Source organism: Labeo rohita, chromosome 17, assembly GCF_022985175.1.
Source record: "Labeo rohita strain BAU-BD-2019 chromosome 17, IGBB_LRoh.1.0, whole genome shotgun sequence".
Taxonomy (NCBI): Eukaryota; Metazoa; Chordata; class Actinopteri; order Cypriniformes; family Cyprinidae; genus Labeo; species Labeo rohita.
Genome location: NC_066885.1, coordinates 33,389,305 through 33,414,076, shown reverse-complemented (window position 1 = coordinate 33,414,076; position 24,772 = coordinate 33,389,305). Strand labels below are relative to the sequence as shown.

General features: G+C 34.8%; 1 protein-coding gene across 1 annotated transcript in view; it reads right to left on the bottom strand.

Moving 5' to 3' along the window:
• Positions 1–24,772, bottom strand: part of trappc12 (trafficking protein particle complex subunit 12) — a 39,865-nt gene that overhangs the window by 613 nt on the left and 14,480 nt on the right. The window contains exons 4-11 of the mRNA XM_051133405.1: positions 14,261–14,374; positions 10,644–10,782; positions 10,077–10,189; positions 9,892–9,964; positions 5,006–5,079; positions 1,601–1,699; positions 994–1,097; positions 83–170 (exon numbers count right to left, since the gene is read on the bottom strand). Coding sequence (XP_050989362.1) covers positions 83–170; positions 994–1,097; positions 1,601–1,699; positions 5,006–5,079; positions 9,892–9,964; positions 10,077–10,189; positions 10,644–10,782; positions 14,261–14,374 — 804 coding nt within the window. The remainder of the gene's footprint in view (positions 1–82; positions 171–993; positions 1,098–1,600; positions 1,700–5,005; positions 5,080–9,891; positions 9,965–10,076; positions 10,190–10,643; positions 10,783–14,260; positions 14,375–24,772) is intronic.

The window sequence follows — 24,772 nt, the reverse complement described above, 5'->3', positions numbered from 1 at the left end:
AAGATGACATTGTTCACGCCGTATTCATTAGCTGCTGTTTTTCTGGTGGTTATACGTGATCAAGATCAGAGCCAGAACTTACCACCGGGTTCTTGGGATCGAGTTTCAAGACGCTGGAGAAACACGTGTGTGCGTCTGCGTAGTTATTCTGACTCAGATAAACAAAAGCCCTGTGGACAACATCACATTCAGTTTAAAGGGAATTACTGAAGCACATACACTACAGCTCAACAGTTTGAAATAATTACGATTTTTTAAAAATATCTTTATGAAAGGAGACTCCTACGCTCGCTACGGCTGCATTTACTTGATCACAAATTCAGTTTTATAGTCATTTATTTCTGTGATCAAAGCTGAATTTTCAGCATCATTACTCCAGTCTTAAGTGTCACATGATCCTTCAGAAATCATTCTAATATGCTGATTTGCTGCTCAAGAAACATGTTGTTTTTTTTTTTTTAATAAACCGAGATACATAATACGGCTTAAAGGTTTGGGCTAAGTACACTGTAGAACTAATAATAACTAAATAAAATAATTCAATTCAATTCAGCAAGGATGCATTCAATTGATCAAAACTGACAGTAAAGACATTTATTTTTTATATTAATTTATTATTATAATGTTTATATTCAAATAAACGTTCACTGAGCAAAGAATCCTGAAAAAGCATCATGGCTTCCATAAAAATGTTAGGTACCATTAAAAACTGTTTTAAATATAAGAACCATCATTATTAATAATTGAACAGAAATATTAGCTAATAATAACTGAGTTGCAAATCAGCATATTAGAATGGTTTCTGAAGGATTAATACATTACATTTTAACATACATTCAAACAGGAAATTACTGTATTTTTGATCAAATAAAGGCAGCACTGGTGAGCAGAAAAGGACAAAAACATATTTCAAAATCATTTAAAAAAAGTTATTCCCAACTTTTGACCAACAGTGTAAACATATCTCATTCAGTGACAGAAATCAGCTTTCACCTGTTCATCAGCACTGAGGTGTCTTCATTAGGTGTTTTTCCCTTTGATTGACAGGCTTTTTCCACATCCAGAAAATACTTCTCAGCTGTTCTGATGTCTCCAATCTAATAATATGAACAAACAGAATTTTAATTATCGTCTGTGTGGAGATAAATCATGAAGAGTGAAGCTGCCGCTCTGATCCGCTTCAAAAACAAGCAACTCTGCAAAGCAAAGACAACATTCACTCATCCAACAGACGTGAGAACAGGCAACAGTTCTGTGCAATAATCACTGGCTTTTCTCTTACAGGTAAACGCTGCATATTTCAACAGAAAAATGGATCCAACATGAAGGTTTACAGCATTTGCCTAAAGGAAAATGTTCCTTCCTTTGTCTTTTTTTTGGATGAAAAAAATTGGTGTGTGTCCTCAAAATGATTTATTTTTTGAGTGTATAAAGTTTCGTTAAGTTTGGACATTGCATTGAACGCCCTTTAATGTGCCCTTGATGAATATAATTATTCTAATTCTAAAAAGTTCACAGTTCTAAACTGTGTTTTGCTGGTGATGTTGTATGATCCCGTGACTCATGGATCGCAGTGGTGTTCAGGTGTCTCTGCTCTCACCTGTAGGAAAATGCGTCCGATTCCGCTCAGCAGCTGCACTTTTTGCTCCGGTTCATACTCGATGATGGAGTGATACGTCTCCACTGCCAGCACATAGTCCTTTATGTGAAATACAAAATAATCACAATAAAATGAGCTTTTTACAAGTCTGTCATCATTTGCACACCATCTCATTGTTCCAAAATGCATTCTGTTGAAATATTAGTACACATACAGAATAAAAATTTCCTGATAATGTACTCACCCCCATGTCATCCAAGATGTTCATGTCTTTCTTTAATCACTTGCAAAGAAATTTTTGAGGAAAACATTTGAGGATTTTCTCCATATAGTGGACTTCAATAGGTATTAGTGGGTTGAAGGACTAAACTGCAGTTTCATTGCAGCTTCAAAGGGCTCTAAACTATGGAAGCCTGTTTCCGCCACTTAAATAATTAAAAAAAAAAAGGTTATTGTGACTTGTTATCTCACAATTCTGACTTTTTTCTCAGACTTGTGAGATATAAACTCACAATTGCAAGTTATAAAGTCAGAATTCTGAGATATAAAATTGCAATTCTGAGAAATTAAGTCAGAATTGTGTGATATAAACTGGCAACTGCGAGTTATTAAGTCAGAATTATGAGATATAAACTCGCAATTCTCTGAACGTATCAGTTTTTTTTCTCCTCATAACTGCACTTTAAAACTCGCAATTGCGAGTCTGTATCTCATAATTTTGAGGGAAAAAAAATCAGAATTGCGAGAGAAAAAAAGTCAGAATTGCGAGTTTATATCTCGCAATTCTGAGAAAAAAGTCAGACTTGCGAGATGTAAACTCGAAATTGCGAGAAAAAAAATTCTAAACTGTAAGATAAAAAGATCAGTGGCAGAAACAGGCTTCCATACTAAACGATCACAGCCAAGGAATAAGGGTCTATCTGGCAAAACGATCGGTCGTTTTCAAAAAATAAATAAATCAAATTTATATACTTTGTATCCACAAATGCTTGTCTCGCACAAATACTAGCCCGACCTCACACATTATGTACTCATGCACATGTGACGTAGGCAAAGTACTGACCCAGTTTTAACAAAGCAAATGAGTGAAGAAAGCCCTTTATGAAAAAAGGTAAAACAACGATGTTGGACAATTTTGAAGTTATAGGAGAAAATGAGATGTAGTTTTTCATCCTACCCTACTTTTCTGAACCAGACAAAGAACTAACCACACGTGACTTTTCCTACATGATTATGTGTATGTGTGAAGACACGAATGCACGTCGCAGAGCTAGTGCAAGAGGAGCATGTGTGGTTAAAAAGTATAGAAATTTATTTATTTATTTATTTATTTTTGAAAATGACTGATCATTTCACTAGATAAGACCCTTATTCCTCAGCTGGGGTTGTGTAGAGTCCGTTGAAACTGCACTGAAACTGCAATTTGGACCTCCAAACCGTTGACCACCATCGAAGTCCACTATATGGACAAAAATCCTGGAATGTTTTCCTAAAAAACCTTAAAGGAATAGTTCACTTCCAGAACAAAAATTTACAGATAATTTACATTTCAGGAACGTTCTCCATATAGTAGACTTCAATGGAGTCCGTGAGTTTGAACTTCCAAAATGTAGTTTAAATGCAGCTTCAAAGGGCTCTAAATGATCCCAGCCAAGGAAAAAGGGTCGTATCTAGTGAAACGATCGGTCATTTTCAAAAAAAAATAATAAAATAAAATAATTAAAAAAAAAAAGAAGTTACATTTTATATACTTTTTAACCTCAAATGCTTGTCTTGTCTAGCTCTGCATGTACTAAGTGCATCTTCTGGTTCAAGACAGTTAGGGTATGTTGAAAAACCCCCATCTCATTTTCTCCTCCAATTTAACAATTGTCATACAGTACATCATTGTTTTTCCTTTGTTTTTAAAGGGTGTTTGATCTTGTTTGCACGTTCACTTTGTAAACACAGTACTTCTGCAGCGATGATGATTTTGAAGTTGGAGGAGAAAATGGGATGAACCTACCCTAACTGTATTGAACCAGAGTGCACAGAGTACATTTACATTTAGTCATTTTGCAGATGCTTTTATCCAAAGCGACTTACAAATGAAGACAATGAAAGCAATCAGAATCAGACGAGGATTTTAGGTTAAAAAATATATAAAAATGTATTTATTTATTTTGGAAAATGACCAATCGTTTTGCTAGATAAGATATGGAGAGAAATCCTGAAAAAAAAATTATTTACGACTGAAGAAAGAAAGACATCTTGGATGACAACAGGGTGAGTAAATTATCTGTATATTTTTGTTCTGGAAGTGGACTAATCCTTTAATTCTTTTCAAATGAAGAAAGAAAGACATGAATATCTCAAATGACATGGAGTGAGTTAATTATCAGGATTTTTTTATTCTGGAAGTGAATTAACCCTTTTAAGAATCTCCATACAGCTCTTTTTCATATAAAAACATGACTGTCAAGCTCCAAAAGAACAAAAATACCATGACAGTACCAAAAATGCCAGTTAGGAACATCTGCAATCTAGTGTTTAAGGAGGAGGTAACATATTCTTTCCTGAAGTTAAACCCTAATCTCATATATATATATATATATATATACACAGTATATTGCAGTCAACATTTGAAGTGGATCAAAACCTTTCATCAAAGTTGTCCTAAAACCAAACCAATACCCGTTTTTGTCTTAGGACAACTTTGATGAACTATCTTTTTTGAACCACTTCAAATGTTGACTACTGTACATATATATATATATATATATATATAAGGCTGTCAAACGATTATTCACATTTAATTGCATACAAAATAAAAGTTTGAGTTTGTCTAATACATGTGTGTGAACTGTTTGTAATTATTATGTATATATAAATACAACACAAATTAATGTACATATTTAAGAGAAATAGATTATTTATGTACAAAATATTTTATTCATTTATAATATAAATTATATAAAAATTATAATAAATACATAAACTTGTAAATATTTCTTAAATATATACATTAATGCATTTATATATATATATATATATATACATAATAATTACACACAGTAATTATTAATCGTTTGACAGCCCAGTTTGACAGTTTCTTTGTGGTGTGTCTGCTAACTAATGTTATTGTGTCACTACAGACCTTAGCCAGCAGATGGCACTTGTTTAACATGATAACTTGCAAAAAAAGGCATATTTTTAAAGCTACTGACAGTCCAAATCTAAGGGTATTCTCCATATACTATGTGTGCATACACACTGTTTTACCAGTAGACCAATAATCATAAAAGCTATTTTATCAGTAGCCACCTGCTTGAAGGAAAGCCTGTAGTCTCTAACCCTCAGGTATGATTCAGGTCAGATATGAATGTGCGAGTGAGTATATGTTTGCTAGCTCTTCCACTCACGTACCTTCATCATTAGCAGACAGTTGGCCATGGAGTACATCACCCTGCTCAGACGTGACCTCCACAGCTGGATGGAGGCTGAAACACGGAGCAGAAAGAGAGAGACCGACTGAGCAAATGGAATGGAATTGGAAATTGCAGTCTTTCCCTCCTTTTCCCGTCTCTGAACCATCAATTATTTGTCTGCTGGCGGGAATTATAGAGCAGGAGGAAAAGACACAGTGACAATTGCATTTATTTTCCCCCTCTGGCTCACTGTAGACCCCCATCAGAGAGCCGATCTGATCTCATATGTGTGTGTGAGCGTGAACAGACTTCAGCGTTTGTCCCAGTACTGATGCTGTTTGACTTCCTCCACACAAACAATGATAATTGTGAGAATATTCCTGAAAACATACTGATTAAAGGAATCATGAACTGCCCTAAAAAGCAGTCCACTTTAACAGTAATAGGCTATTTTCTGTCCTGTTTTGGACTCCCCCTCGTCGAAACCCTCTGTTCAAATGGGCGTGGCAAATTTCAGTCTCGGAAGTAAACGCCCACTGTTGTGATTGGCTAACAGTTTTGCGTATTAAATTTAATTTCACATGTGACATTGTTCTGGAAATTTCCGATTAGAAATGGCAGCTGGTGAAATTTAGTCGTACATGTTTGAGCCAGAGTCTGAGCCTGAATCAGAAAACAACATACCTGAACCCCAAATGCCAGATGCTACTGCAGATTCTACAGCCTGCGACAGCGTGCTAATTAGTACTGTATCTAATGTACTGTATAACTGTATTTATATTTATTCTTAATTTATTTGTCAGGTAGCCTATTACATTATATTAGGGAACTGAAGATGTGAAAAATAAAGTTTTAGATACTTGGAGTTCATGTGCAGGATGTAATATTCTGCATGTCTGTTTGACCTACATAGCCTACATAGATGGAAACTGCTGAATTCAGGTTAAAAATGTATAAACAGTTAGTACATATCGAACTATCTGTAACAGAGCAATAGTGACACATGATAAAAACACTTTACTGTCGGATCCAATATAGTCTGCACAGCATTTTAATTTCAATATCTCTGAAAATCCTGAAAGTCGAATTGTGTCTTATTTAAAAACAAATCCGCTGTAAAATCGAAGCAAACAAATGACCAGGTTCTAACTGAAGCGATTTAGAACTATATTACAAATAAAGTTGATCCACTCTTTTCTAATGTCAAGATCATCTTTCTAGGGAAGGAAATGCAACGGCTGTGTTTTTCCACTGATAAACGATGTAGGTGTTGATCTGATTCTGCAGAGGCGGGATGTTGTCGCACTATGACGTCATAATGTGACACGTTCCAAATCGAGTCTTGACACTGAGCTCTTGCATGTCAAAAGATCGACATTTTCATGATCCCTTTAAAAGTAGAATTGTTTTCTGAACTTTACTGAAACTGGACAAAATATTTTTTTAAAAATCAGGATGTGAACTACTTTTTTTGTTTGTTTGTTTGATTGCTTGTTTCATATTTGACACGACAGGCTTTTTACGGTTCAAATAGCATGATATAATGAGAATATGGACCTCATACTTAAAGAGGAAAAACTCCCAGGCCCAAACTGAGCAAAATTACACAATTTGGTGCAGATGCTAATATTTATATGGACAAAAAGTAAGATGAAATTCTGATGCTTAATGCCCATTCAAAAGTTTTACACTTGATTCTTAATACTGTGTTGTTAGCTGAATGATCCACAGCTGTGTTTTTTGTTTAGTGATAGTTGTTCATGAGTCCCTTGTCTTGAACAGTTAAACTGGCTGCTGTTCTTCAGAAAAATCCTTCAGCTCCCACAAATTCTATGGTTTTTCAACTGAGGGACTCATATGCAACTATTACAGAAGGCATGTAAGTATCTTCTGTAGCTTCTGAAGGGCAGTACTAAATGAAAAAAAATATATGATATTTAGGCAAAATAAGAAAAATGTACACAAAATGTACACATCTTCATTTTGTTCAAAAGTTTACATCACCAGCTCTTAATGCATCATGTTTCTTTCTGGAGCATCAGTGAGCGTTTGAACCTACTGTAATAGTTGCATATGAGTCCCTCAGTTGTCCTCAGTGTGAAAAGATGGATCTTAAAATTATACAGTCATTGTTGGAAAGGGTTCAAATACACAAAAATGCTGAAAAACCAAAGAATTTGTGGGACCTGAACTTTTGACTTCAACTGTAAATATCAGGCGTCGCTCTCTATCTCCAATAATGTGTTTTAGTAAGATATCTAAATGGTTAGTTTGATGATTTAACATATAATGCAATGCATTCCAATGATATTCCTCAAAATCCTGATGATCATATTTGAGACTCACTTGTTTTTCTGAAAAAGTAATGTCTGGATAATCAAGTAAAACCAAGCTGCTTCACTACAGCAGTGTTCAGTTTGAAATACTACAAGCAATATCAAAGTTATTCTTACATTTATGTTGGATGGTTGTACAATTGTACTAAAACTATACTGGCTAAAAAAGTATGAACTATCAATCAAATGACAGAAGGCATGTAGTAAATTGTATACAACAAGTTTATCAGCAAAGGTTTGATCATGTTGATCATTTAGAGACGTATTTGTGTATCAAATGTGATACAGCAGGCCTTGCAGGGTTAAAAATGTAATCAAATTATTTTCTTGATATGTCCATCAAAATAATCACATATATCATATACAAGATATTTGAGGTATTAATACACATTTCCGAGTAAAAATCTGAAAAAAATATTTTTTTGATTGTAGGCACAAGGTTTTTTTTTTTTTTTCGGGTTTTGCCATTTTATCAGCACTAAATGGAGGACAGAAAATGATATTGATTGTCCTGAAAATGATATTGACTTGAGCCTGAAGCACCCACGGCTCAGACAAAATTGGCACCTTAGATGTTATAGGATTATAGGATGTATAGTATCTATCTGAACCCATCCTGCTCTGATTAACCTCTCCTCCTCATTCTGCCTGGGGGCAAACATGAGCAATGAACAGCCACACTAAAACGGCTCAGGGTGAGAGTACAGGGGGCGGCAGAAGTCTGGCATCAGACCGCCGGTCTGTCAGCACCTGGCAGCTCTGCTAGAGACGTGTGCCCATGACGGAGAGAGTCCGTCCCACTGAAAGCACATCAGACACACAGGCGGGGGGCTGCTGAAATCACAGCTATGCTGAAGCATGTATTTATCTCTGTCTTCACCAAAACAACATATGAGGAAGGCAATCGAGCATGCAAGACTTATAGACGCATCAGTGATCTGCTCTGATGGATGGCTCAAGACGGGATCTTACGCTGCCATCTACGGCTCCTTCTTAAAGTATTTTGCAGGCTCACTGGCCAGACAAAGCTTAAAGGCTCAAAGTCCAAAGGTGATGGTAAATAGTGATGTTCAAAAAATAAGATTTGTTTGAATCTAATCAGAAATCCAACTACAAATATATGGTAAATATATGTTGCAAACAGAATGTATTTGTATTTTTTCACCCTGAAAATCTATTTCATTTAAGCAATCCTTTAAAAAAAAAATGTCAATATATATTATAAATATTACATATGCATGTATATGCATATGCATTTCAAGTGGCAGGAAAACAGTTTCCAATCTTAAAATACATTTTGGATAAATGTAAATTGTGTGTGTTTTTTGTTTGTTTTTTAATATTTTTATGCTATAAGTTACATGTAATATAAATACAATAAAAAAATAATTTTAATGTAATGAAAAAATAATTAAATTAAAATACTATTAATAATATATCATTTATAATATGTGAAAATACTTACATTCAAATAATTTTAATTTAAAATTCTTCAAAGGCGATGGTAAATAGTGATGTTTAAAAAATATATTTAATTTAGGCCATCCTTTTAAAAAAAGTCAAAATATATTAAAAAATGTAGTTCAAGGGGCAGGAAAACAATTTTCAATCTTAAAATATATTTTGGATAAAATGTAAATTGTGTTTTTTTAATGCTAGAAGTTACATACAATATAAATATTATACAATAATTACATTGAACATTGAAATAGTATTTATAATATATAATTTGTAATATGTAAAAATAACTTACATTCAAATAATTTTAATCAAACTTCTTCAAAGGCGATGGTTAACAGTGATGTTCAAAAATTAGATTTGTTAAAATGTAAATAATTTTAATCAAAATTCTTCATTAATTTAGGTAATGTTAATTTCAACATTTACTAATACATTATTAAATTCAAAAGCATCTATTAATATTAACAAATGGGCCTAATTAACATAAAATAACAAAGAATAGTTGTATTTTTATTAACTATAAAATATGGCCAAAAAATAAATATGAAAAATAAATAAATAGGAAATATAAACTAAAACTATAACTAAAACTCCAAATATATTAAAAATAAAATTTATTTTTAATATAAAGATACTTTATAATCTACTGTATATTAGCAATGTTTTATGTTTGTTTGTTTTATACATTTATATATATGTGTGATTGACCTTAAAACAGACTGGATGAGTGCAGTTTTCTTCTTAGTGTTGACATTTTCCATATTTTTGTTTCACTTTAAGAGCAATTATAAAATTTGAAAAATACTTTGATGTCTGTGAGTGCAAGATGATCAGTATAGGCTTTACAGTCTTTTCTCACCACACACTTTTAGGAGATGTACAGTCTATTTGCGAACATCTCTTAAAAGTCTATGCTGTAATGTAACAAGGGATATCATAACTTCCATGAAATCTCATAAATAACCAATATAAAGGGTGATGACATGAGGGTGAGTGAAGGATGACTGATTTTTCATTCTGTTCGACTCAACAGCACTATGTATTTGACTTGCGCTATATGTAGAGGAGAGATTTGAGCGGTCTGTACCGAGTCTGTTGTCCTGCGTGAGGTTCATCATACTCCCGTCCTCAGCTAAACCCTCCTGTAGGTTACTCAGGATCTGTGAAAGGACAGGAGCAGAAGTTTTACAACACTAATTACAGTGAGGCTAATTAAATTTCCGAGCAGGTGCTGGCGCTGAGGTGTAAAGTTCAGGTCAGGGCCGTGCTCACCTTCTGACAGACGCTCTTTATTCCATGGAGACGGTCCAGAGTTTCCTGAGGCTTCTGTAGATACTGAGGGAGCTCAGCGTGCAAAACACGCATGGAGAACGGCACCATCGAACCTAGGCCATGCAGAACAGAAACATATTTGTGAAAATCATAACTAATGGCTGTTTTTCTCTTCTGCAGGAACCAAATGCACAATTTTTCCATTCCTGCTTCTGTTTTTCTGTCAAGAAACACACTAAAGAAACCGACTGCATGCTGGTGAAACGAGGGGCCGTGCCTTTCATCATGCGCCTCTTTGATATAAGGATGGATCCTGCAACGCAGACCTGAGTCAAGCGCTGCATCACTGTCTGAACATTTCACCTGAACGACTGCAGAAGGTTTTATATTATACATCAGTACGTCTCTGTTGGGTAATGGGCTGATATCATGATTGCCTTTTAGAAAGAACTAATTGCTCTCACCAGGTTCACAGCATGCTTGAAAAACATTTGCAGCAACATTCAAAAGTTTGGGGTCAGTAAAATGTTTTGGTAACACTTCTCAAAGAACCAAAAAAACCTTTACCTCGTCTTCCAGGGTAAACGGTTGGATAATATTCATAGTAGAGATTTGGGTTATCCAGATTCCCAAAAGGTTCAAACTCCAGCTCTGCATTCTGGAAAAGGTTGAGCTTCGCCAGAAGAGCAAGACGCACAAACCACAGCTGTAGAGAGAAGAGAGCAGCCTTCTTTAAAGGAGAAGTCCACTTCCAGAACAAAAATTTACAGATAATGTACTCACCCCCTTGTCATCCAAGATGTTCATGTCTTTCTTTCTTCAGCCGTAAAGAAATTATGTTTTTTTAAGGGAAGCATTTCAGGATTTTTCTCCATATAATGGACTGATATGGTGCCTCGATTTTGAACTTCCAAAATGCAGTTTAAATGCGGTTGTAAACGATCCCAGCCGAGGAAGAAGGGTCTTATCTAGCGAAACGATTGGTTATTTTCATAAAAATAATACAATTTATATACTTTTTAATGTCAAACGTTCGTCTTGTCTCGCTCTGCCTGATGTTTTTTCCTGTTCATGACAGTTAGTGTATGTGGAAAAACTCCCATCTCATGTTCTCCCTCAACTTCAAAATTGTCCTATATCACTGTTTTACCTTTTTTGTTAAGGGTGTTTGATCTTCTTTGCATGTTCACTTTGCATAGACTGAATCATTTTGAAATCGTTTTTGAAGTTGAGGGAGAAAATACAATTGGAGTTTTTTGACATACCCTAACTGTCTTGAGCCACAATACACAGAGTTCAGGGAGAGAAAGGCAAGATGAGCATTTGAGATTAAAAATTATTTAAATTGTATTATTTTTATGAAAATAACCGATCGTTTGGCTGGGATCATTTACAAATGTATTTGGGATCGTTTGAAGACGCATTTAAACTGCATTTTGGAAGTTCAAGTCGGGGGCACCATATCAGTCCATTATATGGAGAAAAATCCTGAAATGTTTTCCTCAAAAAACTATTTATTTACGACTGAAGAAAAAAAAAAAGATGTGAACATCTTGCATGACAAGGGGGTAAGTACATCTGTCAATTTTTTGTTGTGGAAGTGGACTTCTCCTTCAGCAAAGCAAATCAACATTTACTTCTTTTTGTAAGTGTAGTTAAGCAGTGCTTTCTGGTCTGGGTGTATTACAATGTAACTCTTCTCTGCCGCAGTATGTGTGGAGCCACGTGAGGCGGCACATCAAAGTGAACGCATGCTTTGATTCACTTGTCTCCAGAGCAGTGGGTTACTGTGGACTGAGTGGGTGTTGGACCGATAGCTAAAACACTGACAGCGCTACAATGCTTCAGGCCACTTCACGTGTGCAGCGCATCATGTGTGAGAAAGAGCTGAAACTCCCATGTTAGTTAGCAGGCTGTGTGTCATGCTTGATTTAAGGTGGTAGTAATGGGCTCTCAGATCAATTGGTATTCATACTGTTACTTACTGGATCTAATCCAATTCAAAGGTTGATGATCGATCTTATATCTTTCCTGAAATTGTTCCCATTTGCACTGTATGTGCCTCATTTTTATTTTTTTCAGAATATTTATATTTAATATAAATATTTACTTATTGATTGATTTTTGTTTTGTAAATCAACATTGCTACAAATGCTGTTGATTTTGCTTAATGCTTACCTTAAATTTAAACATGGAATACTCCTGTACTTTGTTTATCTTTTGCACAAAATATAAAAATATAAATGCACACAAATATACAGTTTTATGCAAAAGTTTGGGAACCCCTTGCAGAATCTGTGAAAATAATTTTCACAGAACAAGAGAGATTATACAAAATGCATGTTATATTTTATTTAGCACTGTCCAGGGTAAGATATTTTACATAAAGGATGTTTACATATAGTCCACAAGAGGAAAAAAAATAAATAAAAAATTCGCTGAAATTATTAAAATGACCCCCTGCAAAAGTTTGGTAACCCTTGGTTCTTAATACAGCGTGTGATTACCTGGATGATCTATGACTGATTTTTTGTTTTGTGATTGTTGTTCATGAGTCCCTTGTTTGTTTTGAACAGTTAAACTGAGCACTGCTCTTCAGTGAAAATCCTTCAGGTCCTGCAGATTCTTTCAGTTTTCCAGCATCTTTTGCATATTTGAACCCTTTCCAGCAGTGACTGTATGATTTTGAGATCCATCTTTTCACACAGAGGACAATTGAGGGACTCAAATGCAACTATTAAAAAAGGTTCAAACATTCATTGATGCCCCAGAAGGAAACACAACGTATTAAAAACTTTTTGAATTTGAAAGATCAAGGTAAATTGTACTTAATTTGTCTTCCGGGAAACATGCAAGTATCTTCTGTTGCTTCTGAAAGGCAGTAATAAATGGAATAAAATTATATTTCAACAAAATAAGAAAAATTCGGACATCTTAATGCATTGTGTTTCCTTCTGGAGCATCAGTGAACATTTGAACCTTTTTAATAGTTGCATTTGAGATCTCTCAGTTGTCCTCAATTGTTTGTGAAAAGATGGATCTTAAATTTTTTTGCAGGGGGTTATTTTAATAATTTCAGACTTTTTTTTGTCTTGTGGACTATACCTAAAAACATTTTATGTCAAATGTCTTACTCAGGGCAGTACTAAATAAAAGATAACATGCATTTTGTATGATCTCTCTTATTTTGTAAAAATGATTAAAATTTTCACAGATTCTGTAAGGGGTTCCCAAACATTTGCATGAAACTATAAATGTGACAATATGAAAAATGCTAAAAAATAATGCATTATATCACATTCACCTGTATACATCATGGTTACTTTGAATGGTTTTCCTTAAATCGTATTTAAATTTACATTTATTGCACAATGCAATAGTGACAGCAGCACTGAAATATTCATTAAATTTCGCTTTGCTAAAATACAGAAATATTAGAGACAGATGTTACTGATTGCATAGTGTACTTTAAATGTTTTAAATAATTAATTTATTTACTACAATTTAACAATTATACAGTACAGTATAGACATAACATATATATGTATATAAAGAAAACAATAAACAAGTGTATGTCGTGAACTAATAATTTCAAGAGTTCTGCCAGCAGAAGCAGCCATGATCATGATCACGGTAGATTACTTACAAATTGCAATCAGTTACTGATTACAATGTCAAAAATTGTAGTTAGTCGCATAATGTCTATCAGTTACATTTTAGGAAATGTATGCTGATTACTTTTGACCTAACTTGTTTAATCACATAGATTTGAATAGGATTATTTTGTTTCATACTGATTATTAAAAAAAAGTATTACATTAAATTACACTAGTTACAATGAAATACAGAAAAAACTATCATAAAAAAACTCATTTTTTTAACTCATTGTTTTGATAGTAAATCACCTAGCATGAATAATTTGAATACTGTTGTCCCATAAATGTCTGCATCTGAAAGGGAGACTTCTACAACTGCATATGCAAAAAGATCAGTTGCAAAAGTAACTGTGTTCATGCTTTCTCATTACTAATTTGTCACTGACAGTAGTTTTTTAACATCAAAAGAGGGTTTGTGTTGAAGCATGCCTTGGAAAGGTTGATAAAATAAAGTAGAAAAAAAGGAGGGTTTGTGCTGACACAAGCTGTTAGCAAATCTGGCCCCAGTGTCCTAGTGGTTCAGCTCACCTGCAAGGAATCAGTGGTGTGGTTGGTGGGTTGGCCACTCTTGCCGTAGCCCTGGCCGTGAGCTGTCAGCAGTCTGCCCGTCAGGTCCACGGCCGCCCTCCAGTTCTTAGTGCTCTGTGAGAGAAGATGAAGCCATTAAACACACAGCTGCTCGCTCAGGAGGAGACACGAGAGAGACTCAACACTTGTAATGATGACAAGGTCACTGCAAGCGCTCGCTTTGCATGACGCTGCCTTTTATTATCCCAACACTTACATTGCACACGTTGCAAAAAAAAGGAATGAAAATCCACTGTAATACAAACAGGAGACAGACAAAATAGGTTTGCTAACACCAAAGTTTCACACACGTGGCATCTGATTTTTACAATGACAGTAGCTACTTTTACAAGCATGCAAAGAATCTGTTTATAATTTATAATTATAATTATATTTATCTGTTTATATTCCAATCTGGAATGGCAGGGGTGGTGTAGACCTAAAACAATTTGATTTACTGAAATATTTGCTAAAAAATCTCTTCTGGCATATACACTGACCAAAATTATAAACGCAACACTTTTGTTTTTGCCCCCATTTTTCATGAGCTGAACTCAAAGATCTAAGACTTTTTCTATGTACACAAAGGCCTATTTCTCTCAAATATTGTTCACAAATCCATCTAAATCGGTGTTAGAGAGCACTTCTCCTTTGCCGAGATAATCCATCCACCTCACATATGTGGACCAACATTCCACAGGCCACAATCAACAACCTGATCAACTCTATGCGAAGGAGATGTGTCGCTCTGAGTGAGGCAAATGGTGGTCACAACAGATACTGACTGTTTTTCGGACCCCCCCCAATACAGTAAAACTGCACATTTTAGAGTGGCCTTTTATTGTGGCCAGCCTAAGGCACACCTGTGCAATAATCATGTTGTCTAATCGGCATCTTGATATGCCACACCTGTGAGGTGGATGGATTATCTCGGCAAAGGAGAAGTGCTCACTAACACAGATTTAGACAGATTTGTCTAAATAACAATATTTGAGAGAAATAGGCCTTTTGTGTACATAGAAAAAGTCTTAGATCTTTGAGTTCAGCTCATGAAAAATGGGGGCAAAAACAAAAGTTTTGCGTTTATAATTTTGGTCAGTGTATATCACGCAAAAGTGACATGTAATGCTCAATATGTGAATCAGAATGCAACATTTAGGGTTCATATAAACAGAGCTTTCTGAAAATCTGAATCTGAAATGAGACTGGATTCATTCCAATTGACAAAAATTTGTGCATGTAAAACATTTGTGAACAGCCCAAATCATATTCCACGGCAGTGGATTTGTTCACACTGCAAATAAATTAGTGTCTTTCTTCAGAGACTCTAATATACTAAATGGATTTACCAAGACACGACAAGATAATCAGCCAACACCAGCCAGCATGGCAGAATATTTAATGCACTGGACCGTAGTAAGGGTTGCACCATATGTAATTTTATACAAGAACAAAAATAAGGCTGTGAGGGTTAAAAAAAGAAAAAAAAGAAAAAAATGCAACTGTGTGGAAAATATATTTGAATAAAACATTAAAAAATGAATTGCAAAAATTACTATTTAATGGTAAGATAACCAAAGTATTAACTAATCAAAAAATAATTTATAAATAGACATAATCTATTCATAGATTAAATATAACTATAGATTTTTTGGGGGTTTAAAAAAAAAAAAAAAAAAATCACAATTACTGAAAATCTCACTTAAATTCACTATTTGACCTTGTGCAGTTTATTGGTTACACTTCATGCAATTCTTATATCAACCTAACTTTGTGCAGAACACTGTAATTTGGCTCATGATGTGGACATGCCCTTGGATGGGATGTTTGTTAGCACTGTTTTTCCATCTGGGCTTATTTCTCATCCTAAGTTCAGTCTCCTTTCACATTTTCGCTGGCATTATAACCTCCTCTGTCCTTCTTTCCTGCTCTCTCTCTCTTTCCTGTCAGAGACCCCAGAGCCTCTAAATCTTCATTAGAGGGGCAAATGAAGCCGAAAACCACTGGCAGGAAAACGGGCAAAAGCAGCAGCCGCCACTGAGATAAAACATAAGAGCAGTCAATGACAGGGGAAATGAGGGTCCTTCCTGATGTACTGCACACTCGGGAACTCCAAACACACACACACGAAAGATCAGAGATTCTGCTCTTTTAAAGAGATAGTTCAGCCAACAAAATGAACAAATCTGCCATCATCCTCAAATCATTCTAGACCTCTGAAGAATACAAAAGGAGACATTTTTAATAATCCACTTTTTTCAGTTGCTCTTTTCCACATAATTACTGAGTTAAAACTTTCAAAATTCAAACAGGAAACAAAAGATTTTTTTTTTTTTTGTAATTGTTTGATGAAGAGAACAAAATAGAAGTTGTTATTCACTCATAATCATCTCCACCAGTTGTAGATGTATAACACAATACAAAAATTACAGCTTTTAGGTGATGGACATTGGTTATGCTCATCTGGTAGCTCCTCTAAAATCAGTAAAACAGCTCCATATTTAGCGAAGCACATACAGAAGTGATGTGTCCTGTTTTACAGAATACGGACGTTGGTTGTGCATAATCCGCATCTATTAATGAATTGAAACATTTCTGCTTTTTTAATGACTGTTTTTCAAAACAGATGTGAAGCTTTTCTGTGAACAATGACTTAAATTTGTGTCTGTTCATCATACAAATATATTGCATGACTGCACATTTTCATTTTTCAGTGAACTATACCTTTAAGGATGTCAATAAGATGTTGTTGCTAAACTGCAGTACAAGTGAATTATTTTGATGATGAAGTCCACTCTCAAACTCATTAGTATTCTAAACACTTTCACCAAAGTCACCTTTACAGCAAGACATTCATTGAAAGTAATTTACAATCACGCCAGTGGCTCAAATGCTGGAGGTAGCGGCTGTACAGTCAGACATTCACTGATGCTATACGGAGGCACACACAAAAAATACCAATGCATCTATGGCTATTTATTTACTTAATTTGAATCCTAAATATGTGGCTACAGCTTTGTAAAACAGCTACCATTGTTACTAACCAGAAAGTGCTGCAGAGATCCGGTATAGTTGTGGAAGGAAAGGGAGTATTTACAACTTTTATCACAAAAGCACTAGATGATAATGCAAAAGAATGAATGATACACAGGGCTCTACAGTGCGACCATTTTGGATGCATTTGCGACTGAAAATTACTGTGTGACCCGATCAGCATATCTGTGTTTGCGCTGAGGGGAAAAATGCTTTTTTAGTAATGAGCACTAAACAAATGTGACAGCTTTTAATGATTTTTAAGGGAGGTTGTAAATGAAATATTGATTTAATACAACAGTTAAATAAACAGGAAATTAATATTAAGTGACCTCCATTGTCTGACTATAACACTATTGCCTGGTTGTGCTCTATTTTGTCGTCAAAAATAGCCTGAAACAAGTCACAACTGAGCCGCTGCACATCTCCATCCAAACACAGCAGTGTTTCGTTTATGAATAAACGTGCATTGTAAACAAATTCATAAAGACAGTCATTTGCTTTGCTCCTGAATGAATCAGCCATTTGAACGAATCAAATCATTTCATTTTTAAAGGATCTTTTCAGTTATATAAATCATTTAATATTTCTGTATTTAAAATGTAATATTTAAACCATTAATCTCAACATGAATTTATGAATTTTGTTGCACTCTAGCCACCTCTGAGCCTCATTAAACAAATGAAAATACACCTACAGGCCACTTTTGTGTTCTTCTGTGCCACCAAAATTAATTTTGTTAATACTGATGTCAACTGATTGGTAACTGATTCTTATTCTACTGGTTCTTATTCTGTTGTTTCGATTAGAAATTTTAAAAAGCTTAAAACATAATTTAACTGACATAAAAGATGACATACTTTTAATAAAGTTAGAAAAATGCCATTACAAAGGTAAAAACAAAATTCCCCTGTAAATCACTTCAGGAGTCAAATATCACCTCATAATGGGAAGACTAATTTTTGATCAGATTTTTTGATTATTGATTAGAAGGTGCTCCTAAAATTTTGACTGTGCTCCTAAATTTTAAGTTATGTGTTTTGTGCTCCTAACAAGAAAAGTAAGCGTAGAGCCCTGATACAAAATAGAAACACTAACGTGACACCTTTGTAAGCAAAGCAAAGAGGAAAAACAAACACTATGGCAACAAATCAAACTAAGTAGCGAACATAGACAACTAAACTAAGGAACTAATCAAACAACTAAAAATACACTGCCCTCCAAAGGTTTGGAAACGCCCTAGAAAAGTGGGGTTTTGGACAATATTGGCATGAATCCTTTTTAATTTGTGATAATTTTGCACTGATAAGGGACAACACAAACTACAAAAACACATTTTATTACATAAACAGTTTATACATAGAAAAAACACAAATTTTCGATTCATCAAAATATCCACCATTAGCAGCTATTACAGCTCTGCATAATCTGGGCCTAAATTTATTGTATTCTAAACTTAATTGGCAATCAGTTGTTGAAGCTATTAAGGTGTGCTGACCCAAAAATCTTTGAAAAACCTGGGCCAAGTTTAAACCAGTAACCAGGCATCACAGCTGGCAAAGGGGCACGTCTGACTTTGACATGTATATACTGCCATTACTATGTAATCAAAATGAAAATTATTATTGCTGCTCTTCAATGATAATGTAAAGTTACTTTAATGTATTTGCACCAAAATATGATAAGGATTTATGCTGATATCATCCAAAACCAGACTTTGCCAGGGGTGTTTCCAAACTTTTGGAGGGCCGTGTACATTGTAACAGTAATGAACTGGCTGATAGTCTCATAGACCCAGTTGTATGAGAACAAGTTTACCAAATTCATGTTTATTATATCAGCAAAAAGTCACAGTTAGCACTGTTTCCTAAAACTGACCCACACAGTCCTCTTGTTTCTGAAGAAACAACTACCAACACCAACAACAATTTTCTGCTTCCTTGACAGCTCTCCTGAGCAAACAAAAGCATCTGGCAGGAAAGAAGGCTGATCAGAGTCTGAGTAAATAAAGACGCATCTGAAACCTAGCGGTGGACTGTAAAGAAGCAAGAATGCAGCAATGAGGTCAAACTAGCAGCAAGAGCAAAGAAAACTGTGATAGTCTCTGATGACCAGAGGGTAATTACTGAACGCTTAACCTATGCTAACCTGCAAGCGCGTTCTACATGCTACAGAAGGCTGATGCTGTTACCACATCATTATCATCTCAGATAGGATCTGCTACTGTTTCAGACAAATCTATCAATACGAAAATGAATGTTCACATAAGGTCCGTGGTGGTAAACCATCAAACCGACATTCCTCATGATCTGGAGGCCAGCGCTAATCTGAATGCAATGGGGAAACCAATGACCCAATAGTCAAGCATCATCGGCCAGTGTCAGCAGAGATCCAGGCTGAATGATGGACTTTGTGATGCAGACAAGATGGAATCGAAATGCTGATGAATCAACCAGCCGAACCAACCGCTAATTACTAATTAGCTTTATAGAAAAGCGCCTAGTATATTCCATAAATTCATGTTAAAATTCTATACATTTAATTTCCATTGCTAAAAACAACATGGCCCATTTTACGTCAATGACTTTCTTCGGATATATTTATTTATTTTAATGAAATTCTGATTTCTGAGACAGTAAAGTAACATCAGTACTATGGGGGCTCATTTGAACATTTATAAGCTTTCACAGCTTGACTTCTCATCAACATCAGATATTTAATAAATCATTATTAAAATCAAGCAAAAAATATGAAGTGATGAAGTCAGCCTTCATCCTGAAAGATTTTGTACAAAAAAAAAAAAAAAAAAAAAAAAAAAAAAAAAAATTAAAGTCTTTCTGATTTCATGTTTAATTCAGTGTTACTTGCTGTTTCTTTGTAATTATTTTTTACATTTACTAGCAATTTCTGAGTAAAAAAAAATTCCAAAAACATTTTCTCATTCATTTAAACAACCACCTTTAACCTCAAAACGATCGTTTCAATGTAAATACAATGTTATCTTATGCATAAACTGCCTCACCGTCTACACTGAAGCGAGAGATTAAGCGAAAGATTCAGTCCTTTGTGGCCATAAAAATAAGCTGGAGTAACATTATTTTGAACAGCTGGAGAGGAAGTCAGGATGGTGCCGCGAGAAATAAGAGTGATTCAGAGCCAAAAATAATCGCTGGAACCCCGTACGGAGAAGACAAGAGCCAGATCAGATGAAAAAGAGAATAAAAGAGAGAAATGAGCAGACGGGGGGGAAACAAGGGTGGCTGAGACCTCTGTCTTCTGCAGAATGAGTGATTTTCTCTCAGGTTCAGGTGAACGGCACGCGCTGTGTTTGAGACTCTCCTCTCTGTTTGACACCAGCTGTACAGACACACACATCTCTTCTCTCTGGGGATGACAGATCTGGATCAGTGTGTACTTCTACACCAGTGCCAGTCCTACACTATTTCAACAGTTATACCTTAAATGTCCTATGTACAAATGCATATAAACAATAAAAAGAAAAGAGACCTATATCTACAAGGCTCTTGCTCAGTGTTATTCAACACACCATTTTTGAGGCTTTTATACTGCACAGCACAAAATTAGTAAAATATTATTAATCACTTATGTACACACACACACATACACAAACAGGCCTGAATTTAAGATTTACACATTTAATTGCATATAAAAATTTTCATCCATTTGTACTACACAGGTTTAGCTCTTCAGGTAAAAAGGGTAGAGACTGTAACTAACCTCTCACCATACCTTACCTAGTTGATTTAATTAATTATATATGTGATCCTGGAACACAAAACCAGTCATAAGCATCATTACATCATCTTAAAGCTGAATGAATATGCTTTTCATTGATGTATGGTTTGTTAAGATGGGACAATATTTGGCTGAGATACAACTATTTGAAAATCTGGAATTTGAAGGTGCAAAAAAAAAAAAAAAAAAAAATCAAAATATTGATAAAAATCCCCTTAAAGGCTGTCCAAATGAAGTTCTTAGCAATGCAAATTACTAATCAAAAATTCAGTTTTTATATATTTACAGTAGGAAATTTACAAAATATCTTCATGGAACATGATCTTTACATAAAAGAAAAATTAATAATTTTGACCCATACATTATACAAATAAACCTGTGCTACTTATGACTGGTTTTGTGGTCCAGGGTCACATATTTATGTTTTACTGCCACGTTAGCAGCAATTGCATCAACCACTTCAAACAATATTCTTTTAAAATAATGTTTCTTTCCCCAGTTAATAATCACAGTTCACCGACACAATTGTTTTTTTGCATTACAAGTTTTCTGAAATGTTATGTTTAAATATGTAAATAACACAATGTTTAATTAAACATATGAATATTGTATTAAATTTTTTTTAACATTCTTATTTTATTTTGTTGAGTCAAAGGTTTGTACAGATGGAGTTTGGATTTCTCTTTTTTATCACTCCATAAATCAGAAAATACTGTCAAAAAATTAACCCCTCTCCGTATAAACTAGAACATACATAGAAATAAAACTGTTAAATTTGGTGTATGTACAGTAAGTGGAGGTAAAGTGGAGATTTCTGACTTTTATAGATATTGTATTATGATCAAAATCAATAGCTGTAAACAGAAAAAGTGTAATAAAATAAACACTTAAAGGAGAAGTCCACTTCCAAAACAAATATTTACAGATAATGTACTCACCCCCTTGTCATCCAAGATATTAATGTCTTTCTTTCTTCAGTCGTAAAGAAATCATGTTTTTTGAGGGAAACATTTCAGGATTTTTCTCCATAAAATGGACTGATATGGTGCCCCGATTTTTCCAAAATGCAGCTTCAAACGATCCCAAATGCAGTTGTAAACAATCTTAGCCAAGGAAGAAGGGTCTTATCTAGCAAAACGATTGATTATTTTCATAAAAATAATACAGTTGAAATACTTTTTAATCTCAAATGCTCATCTTGCTCTCCCTGAACTCTGTGTATTCTACTCAGTTAGGGTATGTCGAAAACTCAGATCGTATTTTCTCACTCAACTTCAAAAATCATTTCAAAATCATCCTACATCACTGCAGAAGTACCGACCCAGTCTTTGCAAAGTGAACATGCAAAGAAGATCAAACACCCTTAAAAAAAAGGTAAAACAGCGATATAGGACAATTTTGAAGTTGAGGGAGAACATGAGATGGGAGTTTTTCAACATACCCTAACTGTCATGAACTGGAACAAAACAGTCCAGGCAGAGTAAGACAAGACGAGTGTTTGACATTAAAAAGTATATCAATTGCATTATTTTTATGAAAATAACCAATTGTTACGCTATTTTACGCTGTTTTCTTTCTCGGCTGGGATCGTTTAAAACCGCATTTGGGATCGTTTGAAGCCACATTTAAACTGCATTTTGGAAGTTCAAAATCGGGGCACCATATCAGTCCATTATATGGAGAAAAATCCTGAAATGTTTAACTTAAAATACATTATTTCTTTATGACTAAAGAAAGAAAGACATGAACATCTTGGATGACAAGTGGGTGAGTACATTATATGTGAATCTTTGTTTTGGAAGTGGACTTCTCCTTTAAACTTGATTTTTAGATGTTTTCTTTTCGTCTGAAAGTCATGAAAGCAAAATAGCCCAAAATCTTAAAATTGCCTATGGTGTCTTGCCTTAAAATAGAATTTCAGTCATTTTTTTTTTAACAGTGTGAATTTACAGTATATGCCTGGATACTGGTTAGTCATAATTACTGTAATTGTTGTAACATTGTTGCATGATTATTTCAGCTAAAGCACAATTTTATTAAGGATTTAAATCCATTTACAGATTGAGAGCTGACTGACCACTGTATTAATTATGCAATAAAAGACATGACCTCACAAACATTACCCTTATGCTAGCAGACATACTACATGTAAATTCCTTCACATACAACGCAGCATAACAAACACACAGTAGTGCTTATCCCTTTTCTAAGTAGGTTTGTAGTTTAATATACACCCCAAAGAAAAGCCAAACAGATGCAGTTAACCAGAAAATGTATTTGGAAGTGCATCTTACATAATCATTTTGAAGGGTAATTTAGGGATATAAAAAAATGAAAATGGCTTGACAAGTTAAATTTTCTGTTTATATGTCCATAGGGTCTTTAAGAGCAATACAATGCACTGTCTGTGAATGCCTCACTATGGAGGACTAATTGTCTGTGTGTGTCTCACACATTTCTTTGCTCCAGAGCTTCTTGATGTGGTCTGTGAAGTCCAGGATCTGGGGATTAGAGCTCATGCTTTCACAGGCACTGCCACACTGCAGGCTCAGCGCTAACGCTAGAGATACACACACACACACACACACACGCAGTGTATCCTTGTCATTCAGTGAAGGACGTGGGCACAGCGGGCAAGGCTGTGTGTCTCAGGCCTGTCTGAGTGTTCAGAGGTAAATCAGCGAGGCAGTAATTTTGGGCCCCTAGAGCTCCAGCTGACACGCTGCCCTGCACAGCACCGCAGACACACACACACACACACACAATCTCACACAGAGATGGGCAATATGATGGGATATGCCTTGTATATGGATACTACATTGAATATTCTTGATATATACTATATATGTGTGTGATGACTTTGTTAGCGATACAAAATTAAAAAACATGTTCACATGCACCCAAATAATTCAAATATTATCAGATTGGTGGCTCTAAAACTCAAGCACTAAAATGCTATAATGGCGTTATAAATAAACGGCGTTATTTTTTCAATAACGAGCAATCAAACGAATTACTGTTTCCCCCGTAACAACGCCGTTACCATTACTGACAATAATATGCGGCGTTGCTATAATTTATTATAATATTATTATAATTTTTTTTTTCAGTTCATCAGCATACCTGTATTTGATAAACCATAAACTCTAGTGTGAAGGCGCATAAGCCGTCATTTTGTCTCATACGCATGAAAAGAAACATACAGAGTGCGAGAGTCTTATACCATGCAGAATTGATATGCACCATGCAAACGATTTTCTGTGTTGTATTTTCCTGTCAAAATTACGGAGTTCCTTTGGAATTCTTTAGCTTTTAAGAACTGCCAGTTTCTCAGGTAGTAGGCGGAACTAATGCACAAACGGAAATCTAATTGGCTGGCGCTCACCTATTATCGTCCCTGTTCTGATTTCAGCAAATGAGTTTGAGTGAACGCAGACAACGTGATTAATATTCATGAACCAAGCAGCTCATTAATCCTTAGTGTGTTTTATATTGTTATTAGTACTAGAATTCATAGTGGTTTTGTTATCTTATCAGTATTATTTTTCGTTTTTTACCCATTTTTTATAGAAACTCTAAAATACAAACAGTATCTTTACAACCACCACCAATCTTAATTTCATCAACATGAAAGTTCAGTCAGCATTACAAATATGCATGCATACATAGTTATTCTAATTACTG